General features: G+C 41.6%; 1 protein-coding gene across 2 annotated transcripts; it reads left to right on the top strand.

Moving 5' to 3' along the window:
- The first annotated feature begins 2,915 nt into the window (after positions 1–2,915).
- znf831 (zinc finger protein 831) lies at positions 2,916–20,066 on the top strand. Of its 2 annotated transcripts, XM_084726751.1 has the most exons (5): positions 2,916–3,404; positions 4,919–9,212; positions 14,253–14,527; positions 17,902–18,000; positions 18,124–20,066. In XM_084726751.1, the coding sequence occupies exons 2-5, from the start codon at positions 4,967–4,969 to the stop codon at positions 18,811–18,813; spliced, it is 5,310 nt and encodes a 1,769-aa protein (XP_084582877.1). In that variant the 5' UTR covers positions 2,916–3,404; positions 4,919–4,966; the 3' UTR covers positions 18,814–20,066. The 2 variants fall into 2 exon arrangements, with proteins under 2 accessions (XP_084582877.1, XP_084582869.1); XM_084726743.1 differs by having other exon boundaries at positions 17,902–20,066.
- Positions 20,067–21,166: the final 1,100 nt, after the last annotated feature.

Genomic DNA, 21,166 nt, shown 5'->3' with positions numbered 1-21,166 from the left:
CTTATTGTCTACAAAGAAATATCACCTGATTGTAGTTCCCCTTAGCTCCATGGAGAATTTTAGCTTATTTTAGCTCATTGTTTTGGTTTTACAGCTCATAACTTTCCTGTTCTGGTTCAGTCCACTGACTGACAGCTCCCCGAAAGTGAAGCAAAAACATCTTGATTTCCCCCTGGTGGCTGGCTGCGGTACAGGTAATAAACCCTGCTCCCTCAGTCAGCAGAGGGAACTAAAAACTAATTTTAAAAATTATCCATCAAATGAATTTTTCTGAGAGATAATTTTGACATTTTAGGTAGTTTGTATCATACTGATGTTCGTTCAATTTTCTGGGAAGTTTGGTTTTAATTAGTCATTTGAATAATAAATAAAGGGGGGTTCATGTCATGACTGACAGCTGAGCCCCACTTGTAGTTCAGTCAGTGGGGTATATGGGTGGGACCTCAATACTGCAGTTTTAACGCTGATCACTTCTGCACAGACTCTGGCTCCAAATGTCACACCACCATAAGAAGGCAGTGCCTGTATCCAGGATATTTTAGCTTCAGTTTTTTACAGTGGGAAAAAGTAGAGACACGTCATTCATCTTTATAGGTAGTCTTTGTTTCAGTCTCACTCTCATCAGCGTTGTTTCCAGCAGTAGCAGGCACAGCCAGATATTTTCCTCAGGATTTGGTGGAGACCAAAAGAGAACAAAAAGGAGAGTGAATTCTGATTCATACATTTGTCAGGTTGCCAAACCCATCACTTCAAATACATGCAAATGTTTCTTGGTATCTGCTGGATATGTAAACTGGCAATTGTTTAACTTTATAAGCTGATAACATGTCACTGTTGTGTTTACAGCTTGTTGTTGCATAATTTTGTTGATTATCTATATATCGATTATCGATATAGCAGGCCGTATGAAGCCCCCTGCAACATTACAGCCAGAATATTCTCCTTATTTCATGCTGTCCAGTGTCCGGAAAGGTACGATCCCAATTTTACCTCTGGCACTGACTTTGGTCATTACGAGGAGTTTGGTCATGTGGACAAAAAGTGGATGAGAATGTGAAAACGTGTGTTTCATATAGGGCCTGACCAAGTTTTGGGGCCAGTGCTGCTAACAGTATTAGGGGGTAAAACAGTTCTGTTACCTATATATCAGCCCATTCCTCAGGTAAATCCCGATCTCTCAAATGTGCGCATCAAACAAACACAAAAATATATAATGGAGGCAGCAGAATGACAACAGGTTACTCAAACAGTAAACTTGCACAGATTATTATAAATAAGTACTAATATTATACAAATATATCAAAAAACAAAAAGTCTGAAAAAGTCATGAATTATCAAAAATCTGCAGCAGTTTTTGGATCTCATTATAATGCTTCTCAACTTGTATACATTCTCCTCTGTAAATCAGTTTTATATCACCATTTTGTCTTGACAAGTAGAAGTAGTAGAGGTACCTTTTTTACCTTCCACTTACTTTTTATGCAACGTTACTTTTAAAAAACAATGTCTAGGAAGTCTGGAAGAAGCTGTGCAGTTTGGCTGCTCCAACAGTTGCGTCAAACTTAAACTCTGGACAAAAACTGAGGCTATTTGATGAAGAGTGCTGCTGTCAGAGACCAGAGACTCTGCAGAGTGTACAGAGGACCACCATGTCACAGTGGATCAAAAACATTAACAGACAGGAACTTTGTTCCTGAAAATCTTCAATACCCAATGAAAAATGTGAATTAATATGTATTTTTTTTAATGTGGCAGAGGTGGTCTGTGTTTTCTCTTCTTCATTATCCATTTCTGGCTGTTGTCATTACCAGCATCTAACTACTATGTAACATTTGAATAACGATAATAAAATGAACCTTCACCAGTTACTGAGGGCCGCTGTCAATCCAATCATGCATGCTGTCACTATTAGCAAGTAACAGCAGACACGAGAGTGAACAGTTTGACCGAAAACACGACAAATCTTGCAAGATTCTCGCAAATTTGGGGTTCCTTTGTAGATCCAACCAGCAGATGCCGAGAGTGGTGGACATGGCATGCCACCACAACAATGGTGGTGCTGCAAGATGGTGGTCACTGGATTCGTCTACACACACACACACACACACACACACACACACACACACACACACACACACATACACACACACACACACACACACACACACACACACACACACACACACACAGATATATAGATAGATAGATAGATAGATAGATAGATAGAAATACAGAAATAAAAAACAATCTGCATGTTCTCTCAAAGATAAAGTTTTCATATCGGCACATATGAGACAATACCAATATAGCTGTGATCAGCCAGTATCGGCTGATATCCGCCAACTGATATATCTGTCTGGCTCTTGTTTGTCTTTTTATACTGTCATGAACTGAAAAAAAAAGTTGTGATGCTGGAATGTAGGTATGACTACGGCACAATAACATGAATTACAGCTGAAGAAAAGGCATTCCTCAGGATAATTCAAATTCCTGTTTGAAAGGAGCAATATAATTTGAATTCTGTTTCACAACTTTGCTGGTTTCAACCAGCAACAAAGAGCACAAATGAGACAGTGTGACTGCACTACTGTATAAGCATGTGCAGTGTGAACTGGTGTACCCGTGCAATGATACATATTTTAATGGTTGCTGTGGTTGGAGGTGGGAAATTCACTACAGCCACTCACAACTCATCCATCTGTTCTCTGCCTGAGAGAGGGAGAGCAGTGCACGTGCAGCCGAGCAGCCACATCAACATTAGCTTTGCTGCACCCTTGTCTATGTGGGTGTATGCAACACAGTGTGTGGGAGGAAGTAGGTAGGTGGGGGAGCGAGTACATAAGTGAGCCAGAAGTCAGATACTGTTGATGGTAAAGTCAGTCAGTCAGTCAGTCAGTCAGTCAGCCAACGTGACTGTTGAAGGTAAGCTCGCCTCTGTCACTGCACTTCCTCTCCCAGGCAGCTTTCACTTCTGCACAACACTTTGTATTAGCTGTAAAATCCTTCCATCTGTGCCTGCGCAAGGCCTCTCGGCTCTCTCACTCCCGCTGATCACTCTGTGTAATCTATGTTTTCAACTTGTCCTCCGGAAGTCTTTGTTTGACAGCCACACACCCACCCAGCAGCAGCCACCCAGCCAGCCAGCCAGCCCTTCTCCTTCCCTCACTCTCCTCCTCTCTGCCTCACCACTTTCATAGTGCATCTTCTCTCTCATTTGCATTTGTTCCGCTTCCTCGTGACAAGAAACAGTTCATGTCAAAGAGCTGTGCGAGAGAATCAGATTTGAGAACGGCCTGGATGTCAGAGCAGATTGAAATGAGCAGGAATCCCGAGGATGTGGCTGTTCAGTGTAGAAGACTTTCTAAGCTGGATAATTGTTGCTGATTGAAGAGCAAAGCGTGAAGGTAAGTGACTTCTGCTGTTTTACTTCTCTCTTTATAACTGTTGTGCCTGACTTTTGGCCTAGTTATGGCATGTTGTGGTTGCTTGTAGTTGTATTCTTACCTACACTGTGTGATGGCAACACCATTAGGTATTTCCTCTTTTCAAACGCTCCATTTACACAGTCTGAGCAAGAGAACATTTTCTCTTAATGACACAGGAAATCAGAGAAATCAAAAAGACTTTCTTTTTATTTACATTTTAATGCTGATACTTCTTCTTACTGTAAGCAGGAGCTGTTTTCAGTACAGATTGACCTCTCCCTGAACCCATTCCACCCAGGACACACTTGTACACAGTTTTAAACTGTAGAAAAAAACACCCTTCTTAATGATTCAAAGGTCCATACAAGTGTATGTCTTTATGGATTTGCTGAAAGTGTATGATTATGTCATATGTACATAGCTGTAAGCAAGTGAAAGCACGTTATAGAAAGAGTGTAGATCTAAGCTCCCAAGCAAAGAATGTTTGAAAATTAAAATACACTTGCACACAGCGTCTGGTTTTGACAGAGAACTGACTCAAATATGAGCAGTAACAAACTTTCCTCAGCTCACAGCACCACAAAAAGTATCTAACGTGGGCGTGCTCATGCTGTACAACTAACAAAGAGTGTGCTCCATGCCAACGGTACCTCTGTGGGTGAATTATGCAAAATCACAATACATGCAGAACAAGCAGCATCACAGCAACAGGAAATGAAATTTGCTTGACCTAATATGAAGCTATTTATCTTTTCATGTAGGTGGCTGCACGCTTTGATTAGATTACTGCACAAATATGACGGTCTGTCGGGAGACAAAGCCGCCACATGCTACTGTGAACATCAAGGGTTTGCCATTTAATTGGTGCAGACTGGTGACAGAGGCAACAGCTAATGTCAGCAGACACATTTCATTTGCGGAGATAAAAGCTTCTGCTGTACTGTATGAGTATCTGATCTCACTCCCTCTTCCCTCTCCTGATGTGAGTCATTCTCCTACATCACCCTTGTTTCTCTCTACTGTATGTACACATTTCTCTCTATGTTTTTGTCTCGTATATGATCACTGCCTGCGCACAAAACCTGCACCACCTGCTCTTGAAATGAAAAAGCAGAGATTCAAATGCCTCCACTTTTCTCTGCGCTCTGTAACCATGGGTCTTACTGCTTATCACAAAAATGATATCACTGAGGTATAAAGGAGAAAAACACATCTCTCTGGAATTTATTACATGCAAAATCCAAACTGGATTAATTGCTTTATTAGCCATCTGTCCTGAAGGGTGCTGCATATCTGTCATCATTAACTGCTTTAGTGCATTTATTCATTGCTATGCTCCTTTTCTCTGCTCCACTGGCACAGTTACAAAATATTCTCCAGGAATGTCTCCCATTTTGAAGACCTAGAAAAACATCCCCGCTCAAACAGACAGATCTGCCCCATTTGATCTGAGGCAAAGCAGAGGTCTAATGCAAACTGTTCTTATCTTACAGGTAATTAGAGTCCTGGCACTAGTACATCACGACAGCAGCAGTGTTACCATGGAGACTGGCAAGCCAGGATTGTCGAGTGCTCCAGTGCACATCAACGCCGTTGCAGCGCAGACAGAGAAAAGGATGGACATCCAGGCCCCGCTGACGGCTGTTTACATCCACGCAGTGCCTGCTCTACCAGCACAGCCTTACCCCCAGCCTCCTGCAGCTGCCCGCGAGCCAGCCACACTCCATCTGGCCATGCCGCCGCTTTACTCCAAGGAGACGCTTCCCTTTCTGACGCTCCATATTGCCGGTGGGCTGCAGTCTCAGCCGAGTTTGAGTCTGGCAGCTGCTTCTCCCGCAGCCAGACCCAAGTCAGCAGGGAAGCACGTGTGCCCTCACTGTGGACGGGACTGTATGAAGCCCAGTGTGCTGGAGAAGCATCTCCGCTGCCACACCGGGGAGCGGCCCTACCCCTGCACTACTTGTGGAATTTCTTTCAAGACTCAGAGCAACCTCTACAAACACAAGCGAACTCAGGCTCATGCTCGCCTCTCGTCTGAGTCGGAGCAGAGCAGTCTGGGAAGCCTGGACAGCAGCATGTCCAGCTCCAGAGAGACTTGTACCTCCAGTTTGTCTGTGGAGGAGTCAGCCAGCATGGAAAAGGATGCTGCGCTACCTGCCGCTGCTGAGATCATCTGTCCAGCCAGTGCTGTAAAGGTCTGCTCTGTAAAGACGTCCGGTCCTGTCGGTGAACACAATGAGTTGACCGCTGCAGATCAAAAGACCAAAGAGCCAAACGAAAGTGGAAAGGTAACAACAGACATTGTTAAACAGAGGCTGGAAAACGAAAAAGCTCAGCTGACCACTGGTCGACACCTTCCTCTTCAGAGACAAGAGGCCACCCTGTTCTCAAAGCAGTGGGAGAGCTCTGTGTCCAGAGGCAAATCACAGAGCCATGAGAGCACCGACTCTGGCTTCAGTGAGAGCAGTGACCACTACCCAAGCCCCAGCAGCGTTTTACCTGATCACAGCATGGATTCTCTTACTGAATCCACCAAAGAGCATCTTGAGGAAGCCGCTAGTACACAAACACTGTCAGAACCAGGCCAAGGCGGACAGGAACCCAAAGACACTGTGAGGGAGCAGGAGCATAAGACACTGGAGGAGCGCATATCAAAGCTGATTTCTGAGAATTCAGCTGTTGTGGAGGACAAACAGTTGGAGAATGTAAGGCCACGGAAGACAGTTCTGTCAAAGCAGGGTAGCATCGACCTCCCCATGCCATACACATACAAGGATTCCTTTCACTTTGACATGAGGATCAGTAAGACTCCAAATGTTGGGTTACAAAGAAACAAGAAGCCTGGATTTTACAACTCTGTGCCCACTCAGCGTTCCAACACCATGGAGCATGCCCCCTTAACCCGCAGCAACTCCCTGCCTTTCAGTGTGACCCTCCTGCAACCGGAGAAGAGCAGCCCAACCTCTTCCTATCAAAGTGATTATGTAACACTTGTTCGGAGGGGAAGCTCAGGCCAGATCAATCCAACAGGTTTCGCCATCAAGCCTGTGAACCAGCAGTCATCCACCCACCGCCCACTGGTCCGGCAGACAGCCGTAGACTGCAACCACGCAACAGACGGTATCTTCATGAATTCATCTGTGGAGGAGGCGTGCGCCGGTAGTCTCAGCTGCGACGGGGACGGTGGTGACATTTGTGGAGAGCCAAGCAACAGAAAGTTCCGCAGGAAGAAAGCTCAGAAGTTTGCTTACAACAAGTGGTACATGTACGGTGGAGGTACGTTCAAAAAGCTCTACAATGCTGAGAAGGGTGGTGATGACGGTGTTATCAAAGGCAGGAAATGTTCGACGAATCCAGAGCATGAGGTTGTTCAGGGCTTGCAAAAAAGGTTGTCAGCAGCTCAGAAGGAGGCAACGGTAACAACAGGCTCAACAATAAACTTCACAAGCAGCAGTGCAACAGTGTGTCATCCAGACTGCCCTCCTGCAAAAGTATCCTTTGTCTCTGCTGCAGATTTTAATCTAAAAACTAGTCATACATCAGGCAGCTCTCTCAAGTCTCCTCTCCGGAGAAATCTGTCTTTGTCAGTGATGCCATTGCCTTTAATTGGATCACTGGTTAGCCAGAAAAAAGACAGCATGAGCAGAGCAGAGGATGGGAGGCTGATTAATGAAGAAAAACATACTGACTCCAGCTCACAGCTTTGTGAAGCCCACGTTCCTTCTGACAGGAAAAAGCAGAAAACTGATGACAAAATGATTTGCACTCTGGAGATGGAGACTGACCCAAACACATTGACTCATCCCCCTCCCTCTGTCACGGGCAGTGCACCTCAGCAGGATACAAATCTCAGTTATATCAGCCTTCAAAACAATCTAAAACACTCTCAGCTCAAAGGAGCTCTCTTCCCGCCGTGCATAATCAATGCAAATATGCCGTCTGTTAACACCTCGCTAGCCACTTCCACCCCCTCTGCTGCCAAGACCAGCTTCCTGCCCAAATACCAGCTAAAGTTACCCAGTGCTGCTGAACCTGAGTCAAATTCTTCAGCACATGTTGTGGATAAACCAGCAGGAACCGATGGCCGCAGTTTCACCTCTCACGCTGAGCAAACCCCGCTGTCGGTCACAACTTCTGAAAAGAAATGTAGTGATCCTGTGACCTCAGCGTTGCTGCAGACTTGTGATATCAAAAAGACGCTCAGCTCCACACAAGGCCAGCTTCTCTTGCCCTGCACAGTCTCAACCCTTTGTCAGGTTGCAACATCAAGTCTCAATAAAACTGTGACATCTAGTTTAGTAGTGCACAGGCAATTTGCAGCACCCACAAAAACCACAACCTGTCGACAAAATTATCAAGCAGGATTATGCAGCACTTCAATACAGCCCTCAAAATCTGCAGTGGGCTCAGCACCTGCGCAGTTACCCAGACCTCTTGTACCCATGGTTGCAAATTTCACAGCTACACCTACCGTAACCACAACAAACAGATATCAGACATCTCAGACAGCTTTCTTACCAGATCAGCCTAACCCCAACCCTCCTCTGTCAAACACACAACTCTCGCCAGCATATGCCAGCTCAAACACCCCGATTGTACCTTGTCAGGTCGTACCATTTGACCAGATACAGCCAGCCGCTCAAAATGTGTTCCATGTTCACACAGCAGACCTACAGATCTGCCTTCAGATCATATCTGATGAGCAGCTGGCTCTCATTGAACCACAGATTGAGAGGCAAGCAGTTAATGCCCTCACACAGAGACATGATACGGAAACCCATGATAAAGCTCGAAGCTCAGTCACCATGGAAATTAGAAATGAGGGACCGGACCGTCACCAGCCAGGACATCAAAGGGAGTCTTTATCCTCGCTTAACATGGAGAGAATAAAACCTCCACTGTCTGTACAATTTGGGAAGGGAGAGCCAAATCTCCACCTGACTGAATTCAGTGATTCCAATCAGGCCTCAGTATCTGCTGAATCTAAACCTCCTGAAGGCCTGTTGCGACACTCACACAAATACAGTCATGTAAACACGGTCACAGAGACTCAGAGCAATACTGTTATGTCAACCGCTGCTTCACTCAAAGGTGTAAAGTCAGGAAGGAGCCAAACGTCAGAGGAGGATCATGCCCTTTCTCTGAACCACTGTGCTGAGGAATCACTTTTACCAGGCAGGAAGGTCGGCCAGGGTGGAGTTGTCTCTCAAACGCTCTCTGGCCAGTACAAGCTCATCATGACCTCCGTTTCTTCGGGCATAGTAAGCCAGGATAGTGCGAGGAGAGAAATACTGGGAAAAGAAAGTGAACTCCAAAATCAAGGAGCCACGTGTCATGAAGGCACAATGAAAACAAAGGGTGAGGCCTCTGTATACAAAAGGTTAGAAATCGGAGAAAGCCACACCCCTCTGCAGCTTGGTCAGGCCTCTGGTGTTGCATGTGCGGATGAACTCTCTGGCTCAGTTTCTTCGAATTTCATCAATCAGTGTAAGGCTCCGAGACAGCTGAACCCACAAGCATCAATCCACTGCAGTAATCCAGCGGAGTCGACATTGACAGAGTATCCGAATGCATCTAAACAGGCAAACATGGGATGTGACAGGGTGAGCCCTATGGACAGCTCTGCCCCTTCACAGGAGATGAGTCTAGGTGAATCACAGGAAATAATCAGCTCACCCCACTCAGAAAAACAACTGGCTCAATTTACTCCAGCCTCATGTAACATCCAGGTGGAAAGACCCAAAGACATCCCTGCTGTGTCACAGAGTGTTCAGAGCCCTGCTGCAGGTATATATGAATATTTAATGATAATAAAGGGACAGCTCAGCCCATAATCAAAGATACATATTTTCCTCTGGCCTGTAGTGTTGTTTATGCATCTGGTTAGATTTTTGGTTCTGGAGAGTCTTCTCTCCAATATAATGTACTGGGCTTGTGGTGTTCAAACTGCAAAAGAAAATACATGGTAAAACTCAACACCAATGTCTCTTTCCAGAAACCAGTTATTCATGATAATCCATAGACCTTGATGTGAGCAATTTCATGCAAGAACTATTTTCTTTCTACCGAACTACACCCGCCAACCGTACCACCACGCTAGCTAGCTCAGTGATGCTAACGTTACAGCTCAGCTGAGTAGGACACCATTAAAGGTGCAGAAACTGATTCTGAGGAAATATAGTTAATTACTGAGTCTCATTCTCAGTCAGAAGAGGAGCAAAAGTCTAGTCTTCTCAGACTACTTAAATTACATTAAGCTTAAAGGTTGCGATAGAACTTATGCATAGTGCACGGTAAAAAAAAAAAAATAGTAGTTAGTTCAGATGACTTTAAATTTCAACAGACTGCAATACATTTGTGTGTTTTGAGCCCAACTCTAACTCTTAACATTTTGAAATTAACTTTAAAAAGTTTTGTTGACCTATAAGCTTTAGCTGAAATAATTTACTTTTCCTCTTTAGATGAACTTGACTCTTTGAGTTTTAGAAACTAAAACAAAACAAAACAAAAAAAATTAAAATTGGTCACAGTGAGCTTTGAACCTGATTTGTCTTTTTTTTAATTGACTGAAAAATTAAGTAGTTTAAAAAAAACCTCAAAGCTTTAAGTTTATCTGAAGTAAAGCAAATAAGTAAATTATCCCAACAAAAGATCAGTAGCTGGTAAAACTTTTTCAGAGCTTAAGAATTTGAAATTTATTGTAGTCTGTTGCCGAAGTTCAACTTTTTCATTTTTAGAGTGTGACACCAAAAATAAACCACTCCAGCATTAATGTTTACATCATGCTCAGTCACAAGCACAAGCCTCTTCTTCATGAGTGGTGATACGGTTGCTAGGTGTAGTTCAGTAGAAAGAAAATGGTTCCTACATGAAACTGCTCATGAGGTCTGTGGATTACCTCTTGAGTAAACATGTCATGATTTCTAGGAAAAATGACATTGCTGTTGAGTTTTGAATTTCTTTCTTTTTTTTTTTTTTTTGTACTTTGAGCACCACAAGCATCTTTCCAGCTGATATCTCCAAATCTCTGCAACTCACACCAGAACTATCTAGATGGATAAATATCACTGCACTTAAGAGGAAAAACATGTAGTTTGGATTTTGGCGTGAACTGTGCCTTTAAGGATGTGAGGAAGTTTGTGGATTTGCCATTGATTTGGCTCTGTACTCCAGCACATTGGATTTGCAATTAAACGACTATGAGGTTAAATAGCTTCACAACAGTCACATCCATTCTCAACGTATATTTCAGGCTGTGTTTATATTTGGCTTGTTTCTATTCCAATACCACCAGTATCAGAAATATTAGTGAGTACGTGAGTCTATGCACCAATCTGATATCATGAACTTTATTAGACCCACCACACACTGGTGTTGTATTCTGGCTGATACACAAAGTTCAGGAGTCAGAATCAGGAAAGAAAAAAAATGGAACATCTCCAGTTTAGTCTCCAAGTTTTGGGACAAAGTAGTTTTATAGCCAGTCAGAAAAATGTTCTTGCTAAGTCAGCCACCTGACTTCATTCCAGCTGATCGTGTATTTCACTGCTGAAGACCAGACTGAAGGCAAAAAGCCACTGAAATACTGTAGGCTACAAGGCTAATTTACTAGTGCTCCAGGCCACCACAGGCTCCTAAAGCCCCGGGTTCTCTGTGTCCAGCTTGTGGTGATTTGGGCCTCTGTTGTAACAAAGTCTCGAGAATCTTGAGATCATCTGGCGTGGATGTGAACAGCCTCAGATTACCCCCATACTGCAGTCTCTTTAACCTCATAGTCATTCTTTGGTTCAGTCCAATGTCCAGGAGGACAGAGACAACACAACAGCTTGTCTTATCTAAGTACATTATTGTCCTACAAAGGAAATAGGCAGTAACTTCCCAGAGTGCAGAGCCAAAATAGTTGCAGGCTGATAACTGGATATGTGGCAGCTTTATATCAGGTTTATATCAGGTTGTTCTTTCTAAATATTAATCCTGACCTCTGATTTGACCTTTGACCTCATTTGGAAGTTGCTGTATTCTGCCTTTGCAGAGCTCACCAAAAAATATTAGGTTATACCAAAGCAAAGGGCAGTAACTTCCATTTTATCTGATCACTTTAAAAAGCAGTATAATGACAAATGTGATAAAACACTTAGTCTGATAATGATATAAAAATAAAATTGCAACTTTTACTGTTATTCCTTACATTATTATAATCATCATTTATTAACGATTATTACTATATTACGGTATGCTTGTGAAGTTCCAAGTAACTTCAAATGAAATGATTTCAATATTTTTCAGATGAGCATTTGAAGCTATTAATATTTATATTCCAATAAAATAAAATTGGATTTTTAAATATGAAAGGTGATGTATTGCAACAGATAAAAAAAATATTAAATACCATCAAACCTTTTCCAATAAAAAGACACTTAATTATGATGCTTAATTTTATTGTAATACATTTTCACACTTGGGATCAGAGTCGTAGCGATGAGTCTGTGATCTTATTTTAATATTTTTCTGTACTGTTGTTATAAAAAGTAGTATAATGCACATAGTTGACATATTTCTTCATTTTCTTGCAGATATTTTACAAGTTAGAAGTGAAGTTATGGTGGTTTGCTGTGGTTTCTCTATGGCTTTTTGCATTTACTGTAATTACAAATCCTGGAGAAGATATTTATCCACATGATAAATGTCTTTAATGTCACAAAAATGATTGTGACTCTTGATTAGTGTAACTTGAAGTTACTGCCTTTTTGTAGGGCAGAATATGACACTCAGTGTGCTTTTACTAACAGGTTTTAATGAGTGCATTTGATGGCAGAGACCAGTTTTCACCACACGATGGCAGTACAGGGTCACAGATTTGCAGAGTGGAGCCTTGGGAGAACCTGGTTTTGTGTACTGCACCCAAGCCAAGTACTCAAAAACCCACAATTGATGTGGGGGCATTCTGGTCTTTGACGGAGAAATTAAATGCACGATTTAGAAACAGAATAATCAAATGTTGGTTTGCTTAAAAATCCCAACATGGAGAAATGAAATCATGGTCCAAACCAGTGCGTGTGGCTTTCACTTTGACCATTATTATCCTTAAAACTGTGACATGTGAGCTGCCTCACAGAGCAGTGTTTTGCATTATTTTAAAGTGTCATTCAATCCCCATCACCAACTTAGCCACGCTTTAAGTTCAAGGAGCTGAAAGTTGCAGACAATTACAAAGTCAAAAGGCCATTCAAGGCAGAACAGGATTAACAAAACTCACTGACCTCTGCTCATCTGCTGCCTCCTGTCTAAACTGAAAGAACAAATCAGGTTTCTAGTCGCCCTGGAAGGACTGACACTGGAGTAGTCCTGAAAATGTGTCCACTGTAAATTGAATTTTCCAGCAGATTATTACTGTTTATGCCAGGTTAAGGATAAAGGTCACTCTCTTGCCGCTAGTTTTCAGTAGCATTACGGAGGTCACTGGCCCTGTTTACACCTGGCTTTAACATGCGTCCGATCACAAGAGGACATGAGTACCTGATTTCACACCTTGCATTAGAATCCGTCTCCACATATGGTCAAATCTCACTTCCCCGCTCTATATGCAAATAAACACGTGGCTACATCATATCTGTTTGCAGAGATTGTTGTTTTAAACTGGCTGCCCAGAAGTAGTAGCCAACACACTGGGCTAAACAGACGCCATGTTTTTACTAAAGGAAAGAAATTTGCAGAAGTTCTAAAAATGCACAAATAATTGAGAATTTGTCACTGACAGTGTTTCACAAAGTTGCAGAAGTTTATCTAACCAACTCGCAAAACTGCACAGTATTTTAAGGGAGTCTGGGGACTTTCTCCACGGGTCACATAGTCTATATTGGTTGTGTTTCTGTACTTTTTCTTTTTTTTTTTTTTTTCGAAATTTGGCATGTTTTCCATCAATAAAATGTCCTCTTCAGTCAAAACAGTGTTCAAATAGCTGTTATGTTGGCAAGTTGATGCTGAATTTACAACAAAGCACGAATGATTAAGAATTCACCATCGCCATTTCACAGTTAATTAAGTTTCCCTCATTTAACACCTCAGACTTGCTCAAAATTGATCATTAATGGGGAACTTTAAGAGGAGGAGGGATGGTGCTGGCCCATTTAAGCTTTCTTACAGCCTTTTTCCACCAAACAAGCTCTGGTTCTTGAATCCATTCCATGAAAGTATTTTGGAACTTTGGGGCTGTTACCACCAGTTTTAAGTGAAAATATTGTAATCATCAGGAGGCCGTTGCTCGATGTAAAACCACCTGCAGAATATAACATGCTAACTTTGGTTCCCAAGCAAAATCTGCTGTTTTTGGTTCTACCTAGGAACCAACTTTTCAGATTCTGAAACAGTTTTCTGGGAGTGGAAATGCTCCAAACAATTCAAAAGCAGGTGAGCAAAGTGGCTTGTTTGAGCACAATGCACCACCAGTCTAATTCTAGAAAGTCTAAAAGTTTGAAAAAAAAAAGGATTTTTCTCAGTTTTGATTTGTAACAATTGTGGTTACTGCACATCCTCCACTGCATATAATATCTGACCACATTAGTCCATGTGTGTATCACAAGAAATATGTATCCCACCAGAAAAAAATGGCCACATTATTCACTTTAATTTGGTTGATGGACTGGTAGAAGATTATATTCATTTTTATAATTCATTCATTCATATAATGCATTGTGTTTATCCAAAAGTAAATGTCACTACCTGCTATAGTTTTATAAGCTGTATAATCTCCACCTTAGTTTTCAGGAAAAAAGAAAACTGACAGTTAAGCAACACTGTGTCCTAAACAAAGTTTTTCTCTTACCTCAGGGCTCATTGAGGGAGACTCCCTGGTGGGACGTGGAGCCCAGAAGGAGCCGCAGACACTGGGATATGGAGGGACCCCTGGACAGCCAGACTGGAGGCCGAAGCAGAGCCAAGAGGCTGAAGAAACAAACCACCAGTGCATGGAGGGGCAGGGTGGCGGAGGGGCAGCGGGAGAGGATAAGAATGGAGGAATCAAGACAGACGAGGAACCGGGACAGTGGAGCAAGGCCGAGTCTAACTGCAGATACGTGTGTTTACAGGATACGACAAAGCTAGAGGTGAGACTTTATGGATTTATTCACCGCTCTCAGCACAGACACAGCATGTAAACGCATTCAGAATAAATATAAGATCCTAAATACTAATGATTTTATTGTTTAACATGCCACAAACCATCTCCAAATGACATGCAGACAATAGAGAAATGTCACAGAAGTGTCAGAAAACAGACTCAAAATGTCCCAAAATGTTTCTAACTCAGCATTCTTTCTGCATACTTTTTATTGTTTTGATTATTCTTAAACTCCTCTAAATCTTTCTACAAATCCCTCACCGCCAGAGATATTCAGACTGTCCTGATCTGGGGATCATGTGGAAGCAGGTTTCAGGCATAATGCGGTCGTTACATCACGCAATTGTTTTTCATTTTTTAAAGACGTTTAGCAAGAAGAGCGAAACACCCAAGCCAGAATTGTGTTTTTCTCACAAAATATTTGCAGAGCAGTAAATATGTGACTCCCAAGATGTGCCGCACAGAGATGAATGTGGTTTAAAAAAAAAAAAAAACACAGAAAGATTTACACCACATAACAAAATATGCTAAACAAAAATGTACATTGCAGAGCCACACACAGTGGCAAGTCAGATATAAATTATGAGGCTTTATGAGCCTTTTGCCAAAGCTGAAAACATCAGCAATCCATTATAACAACCCACAACTAGGCAGCTGACAGTAGTTACATTGGCATAATTCTGTTTTTTGGCAGAATTTCTTCCATATAAGGTTTGATTAGTTTAGTTTAGTTATTTCTCAGGGCTGGTGCATATTAATAGATAAACATGTAGAAGCAGGTCTCTGGCAAAATGTCACATGCTACAAAGGTGCGCAGAGAATGGTGAAAACTCCTCAAACTCAAGCAACTTAATTCTCAGAAACACACCATGGTGATTATTTTGACTGAAATTGCAATTGTGATATGTGATACGATTAGTGGAAATGATCAGTTTTACATTACACTTTTCATGTTCACTGAAAAAAGCCTATGAAAGTGATGATGATGTGATATTTATTGAGGTCTGAACCAAACAAACATGTTTTCTTTCATCTGGAGAACAAGATTTTTAGGTCAGGTCATCTTCTGCAGCTCTACAGTACTTCATTATAATGATGTTTCTCGCACATTTTTCCTTTTTCAAAAAATTGCAATTTGGTTCTGGTTTTGTGATTTGGATATTGCACTTGTCCATATTGTGATTTTATTGCAACTGCGATTAATTGTGCAGCCCTAGCCGATAGACACATCATCAGTACCAATGAGGCAGCAGTTTGATAGTTTCACGTAAATGCATTAAATGCAAACCACCATTAAAGCGTGTAAGGAATATGCCCCGGCTCATCAACGGCCTGTCATATCCTGTGATAATTGAACAAGCTAGGAGTGACACGTGAACAGCTCATTATTTAAGAGAAAAACCACACGTGTGCTCCCGCCCCGGCTCATACGAGTTACACGTGAGACAACAAACAGCGTGTGTGGCATGTGAGACAACGGCATGCAAAATAATAGTAATAATAATCTCTATAAGAGAGCACTTCAAAATCCACATTACAAAGTGCTTTGCAAAGGCACCAAAACAAAACAGCACATTACCAAGTGCTTCACAAGGGCAGCAAATGAAACAGACAGGTTGGAGAGTCATCAGATTTTAAAAGAAGACTGTGTTTATGATGTGTAAAAAAATACAGTGTAAAAGGCAAGAATAGGAAAATGAAAACATTTCACGAAATAAAAACAGTTAAAACCCTAAAAATTTAAAAAGAAAAGAAAACTGAAAAGAAAGTTTGTTTTAAGAGATCACTGAGTCAGCCGACTGCAGATAAAAAGGACAGGTCAGCTCACTGGCGTGGCAGTTTTTTGTATTTCTTGAAGTCAGACAACAGCTATCAGAGGTTGAGGGGTTCAGCTGGAGAAGCTGGAAACAGGACATCATGCTTGGTTTGCTGCCACCACAGCTGACCCCACCCTTTGGAGCACACATGTTATCAGTCACGAGCTACATGATTGATGATTATCCATATCTACCTGTATGAAACTTCACTATCATTATAGACTTTTTTAGCTATATTGCCAAGGCCTATTTGACACACTGTTGACACTACATGTTGTTTGAGTTTCACCTATTTGAGTATATTAACAAACATTACTGTAAATATGTCAGAATAAGCCAAAATGGTAGTTTTCATGGAAAAGTGGCAGCTTAAGATCAATCTAAAATTAAGAAGTTTATAACAATTATTGTGACGTTAATTGCAGTAAAAACTGAACACAGATGTGGGCAGCAATAAAAGCAGAGCAACTCTCAGTTCAACAAGGCAAGAACAAACAGCACAACAACAAACAAACAGAAGCAAGGACAAGAACAACAAGCAAGGACACATGTGAGACACAGAAAGAGAATATGTTCACAGCTTTCATGCAGATTCTAGCAGCCTCACATGTAATTTCTGATGAATCTGAAATTAGGTTAGCTAGGTTGTATTTAATCCTGTTTCAAACCTGTTCAATTAGAGACTTGAGTCTAACATCCAGTAAATTTGCATTTTGCACTTTGACAATCTTTGTTTGTTTATGTGTGGCTCAACAGTATTGCTAACTTTCTTTGTCATATACATAATACTGTTTTTTGACACATATAATTGTAGACAGCAATGTTTTAACCATTCAGTTACCACTGCGTTAGCTAGGATAGAGGCACTTTGGCTTTTTGCATTGCTGTGTACATATATTAGAGTGTGATTAGCATGCATTTGAGTCTCCAGGTTCGGGCATACGGATGGCAAATCATTGACGCACCTACCCACCTATCGGTATCGGGAGAGAAATTAATGGCAGATAATTTAGAGAGGAGAATAGCTTGAAGGCGTACGAATGGTAAATCATTAACACACAAACTAAATAGAAGTGGGCTCAGTGTGGAGCCTTGAGGGACACCAGTGGAAGAGCTGAGAGCCCTGATAAATTGAGATCTGTCAGAAAGGTAGGACTCCACCTCCACCTATCCACCTAAGAGCATCTGGAGAGAAATTACATGTAGATAACTTGGAGAGGAGGGTAGCATTAGCATTAAGATCTAAAAACACAGTCCCAACAACTCTACCCTTATTCAATAATGATTTAACCTTCTCTAACTTAACCTTCTTCTATAAAAAAAAGCAGTCATCTCTATAGAGCTGTATAAGGTAAGGATAAATAGTTGAAGAGCAGTGCTTGGAACAACTGATGTACCACCAATCTGATATGTTCTACATATTAAGCTTGTGGTATGTGAGCAATGCAGAAAGTTAATGAGAAACTTCAATGGAGGGTTAAATGGATATTATTGTGATGCTATAATGGTAATAGTCCTTCTCATATTCTTTTTTTATTAACAGGGAGAAGACAGAAAGGCCAATGTGGATTCCCTAAAAAGCTCTAGCCTATTGGAGCAGCATCTTTCCCAGACACACTCAGGAATGTCTAATTACCCTCAAGTGAGCCCTCAACAAGCTCCAAGCACGTCACATAACCTTAATTTACCTGCCAGCAGCACTCAAACTTGCAATTTTAATTCCCCACAGCCCCCATTTGAAATGACCAACTTTTATTTCCCACAGCAACAACACTGGGAAAGCAGCATCACCCACAACCAACAGACACAGATCTTGAGTGAAGCAATCACATCCAATCATCCAAGTCAACATATCAAAGTCCAGGCCCAGTTGTCAGAGACTCACAATGCCTTTTCACGAGTTGAGCCCGGCCCTCAACAACAAACTCAAACATTTTCACAACAGGACCAAAAGCAGACCAGCATCCCTCTGTCCGTTCAGTTGGGAAATACCACTGCAGGTCCCAACATCACAGCAGGAAGCTGTTGTACTAAGCTAACATTAGGAAGTCACCAAAGTTTCTCGCCTGATGTCAAAACATCCTCCACACACTCCAGCCAAGTTTCTCATTCTGCTCAAGTCAGTAGAGCTGCTGCTGGATTGACAGGGGTTGACCCGCAAACATCGAACAACAGTGTGCTGGATAATAATACTGTGCTGCCATCAAAGCCTTTTTCATACCCACAACCCGATGATTATCAAGACACGAAGGAGAGGGCACAGAGTGACTACACGAGTCAGAGCAGTAACTCTGGGAGGCCTGACAGCACCAACAAATACCAGTCTTTTCTCTTTGCTGGCTACCAGCCAGGTGAGAGTCTGACCAGTGGAGTAAGGCCTGTCCAAAGCTGCCAGGACTACACAGAAGACACCAGCAGTAGTGACGATGAAGGAAAGCTTATCATCGAGCTTTAGGACGTGCACATATGCTATTTGGAGTTTCATCTGCTGTAGATATGCATTTTTCTGAGGCAAAATTGTTCTGGCGCCAGAAATGTTATCAGTGGCTGAGTTAATTTAGTGGGCAGAGCCAAAGAACCACGCAACTCAAAATAAGTCAAAATATGAATAAAACAGAGTTACCGCCTTGCGGTTGTATGCCTCCGCCAACCAGTCAAGTTACAGTTTACATTCACGTCTGTCTAGACTCATAATAGAGTGAAGGAATTTATTAAATGGTATGTAAAGTGTATTTTTTGGCAAAATGGAAGCTATCACTATATCCACATGTATGATTCCAGTGAATAATCTCCAGTAAGAAATATGCTGTCTTCACAGTCTATTTTTTAAGTGTTTTTGCAGAATATTATGATGTCACAGTGAAGCTGACCTTTGACCTTTTGGATATAAAATGCCATCATGCCATTATTTTATCCTGTTAGACATTTGTGTGAAATTTGTGTGTCTTAATTACCATATGAAATCTTGGCCAAAAATGTGGATTATGAGGTTACAGTGAGCTTGACCTTTGCCCACCAAAGTCTAATCAGTCCAAAATTTCTCACAAGGGGTTCTTGAGACATTGCATTCACAAATGGTGCGTACAGATGTATGAACAACACGAAAATATATGTGGAAGCATAAACCATGCCAATGAATTTCACAGTTTTCATTACAAATTCAACATACATAATAATACAATACAAGGTCAATGTATAAATAGTGTAGATTAAGTGCAAGCTAATAATGCATTCATGTCTTCTTGTACTGAGTGTAATTACAAGCAGCCAAGCAGGAAAAATTCTTCATGTCAGCCTTCTACTTGCAATTCCAAAAGCTGAATTTCAGCTATCTTCCACGTGGCAAAAAGAACTACAGAAATCAGTGAAACAGTCACAAAACAGCTGCAAAGCCAGCACTGGTGGCAGTTACAACCTGTTCCCAAGCCGTCAGATACCACCCTCAGCTGTGAAGCACAAAGCATCTGTTAAGTTATCTTAAGTTTTAAGTTACTTCACATTATGTGCATCACATGATTTACTTAACATGCATATTTTAACCCAAACCAAGATCTTTTCCTAAAACAAACCAAGTAGTTTTGTATCCTGAACCTAACCAAACTGTGACTGCTTAATAATGCTAATCACGAGTTAAAAAGACAGCGTCTCATACAAACACTTAAAGGTATCTTGTGCATCAGTATGAGAGGTGAGGGGTGTGAAAAAAGCAGCAGTCGCAGAAGCTGCAAAAACTGCAGTTCCATGAGTGGCCACTTGAGGCTGGCTCCAAAAACGAGTCAACCCCCAAAGCAAATGCTTCCAGTCTGGTACAAAAACAAATTTGGTCTCCAAAGCTAATTTCCCCATTCATGACAACTGCACAGGGGGTGAATTTTATATAACTCACCTATTCACCTTATATTAAGGCTTAAAGTCATGCATAATTAAGGGTGTGCCCGCTTTGAGGGAGAGCTGGTTACTTACTAGGTAGCCGCTAAATCTGTTAACACTCCACGTCTTTGGCCATTTTTGGATTAGCCAGGAATAAGTTGAGTCAATGTGAAGATGGCGATGGCCAGAGTGTCCACACTCTGAGCTTCACAATGGCTCTTCAGAAACCTATGGATGATGACACAGACACTGTTATGTCATGTTATGTTATGAAAATGACAGTTAATTTTGAGGGCCACATGGCTAAATGGATGCTATTGGCTAGTTTTGTCCATCTAGCTTTGTTAATTAGCAAACATGCTGTGTCTCAATGTGCGTACTTCTGTACTGACAACTCAAAATGGCCAAAAAAGTTGAGTGCGGAACACTAAACACTTCTCAACCTTAACGGTTGCCATCTCGTCTATGTAGCAGAAGAAACAGGCTACCAAACTTGTGAACAATGTGGCCCAGGCAATCAAGGAAGTAGCCATGGTGACCACAGTGAACACTGAGTTAGCATGCATGTATTTTTAGCAGTGGGTACCACTATGCGGTTGTCGGATTGAAGCCAGTTATACATTTATTTGATAAGTTTGTAAAGATTTTGTACTGTGACTTAAATATAAATCAACATATTGGTACGTTTTAAACCTATTAAGCCGTCATCAACAGAGAGTATATTTAACCTCCTGAGAAACAGAAGGCAAACAAAAGTAGATAAAATTAAAGGGACATTCATGTTGACTGAGTTAACAGGTGTTGAATGAAGGGAAATTGAACACAAATGAATAAAAAAGTTGGTGGATGTTTTGGCAGGTGGGAGTAAAGCTCCGCCCAGCTTCAGTTTGCCAACAAAGAAGAATGCTGTTGCCATTTCTGGTCAGGGCACAACGGCA

This window comes from Lutjanus erythropterus, chromosome 2, assembly GCF_056507025.1.
Source record: "Lutjanus erythropterus isolate fLutEry1 chromosome 2, fLutEry1.hap2, whole genome shotgun sequence".
NCBI classification, from domain to species: Eukaryota; Metazoa; Chordata; class Actinopteri; order Lutjaniformes; family Lutjanidae; genus Lutjanus; species Lutjanus erythropterus.
This window is presented reverse-complemented; position numbering and strand designations above follow the sequence as displayed.

Excerpts from the sequence above, each read along its gene's own strand:
- znf831 (XM_084726743.1), top strand. The coding sequence starts at position 4,967 with ATGGAGACTGGCAAGCCAGGATTGTCGAGTGCTCCAGTGCACATCAAC. Across the intron at positions 9,213-14,252 it reads TGTTCAGAGCCCTGCTGCAG|GGCTCATTGAGGGAGACTCC; the intron begins GTATATATGAAT and ends CTCTTACCTCAG. Across the intron at positions 14,528-17,901 it reads AGGATACGACAAAGCTAGAG|GGAGAAGACAGAAAGGCCAA; the intron begins GTGAGACTTTAT and ends TTTTATTAACAG.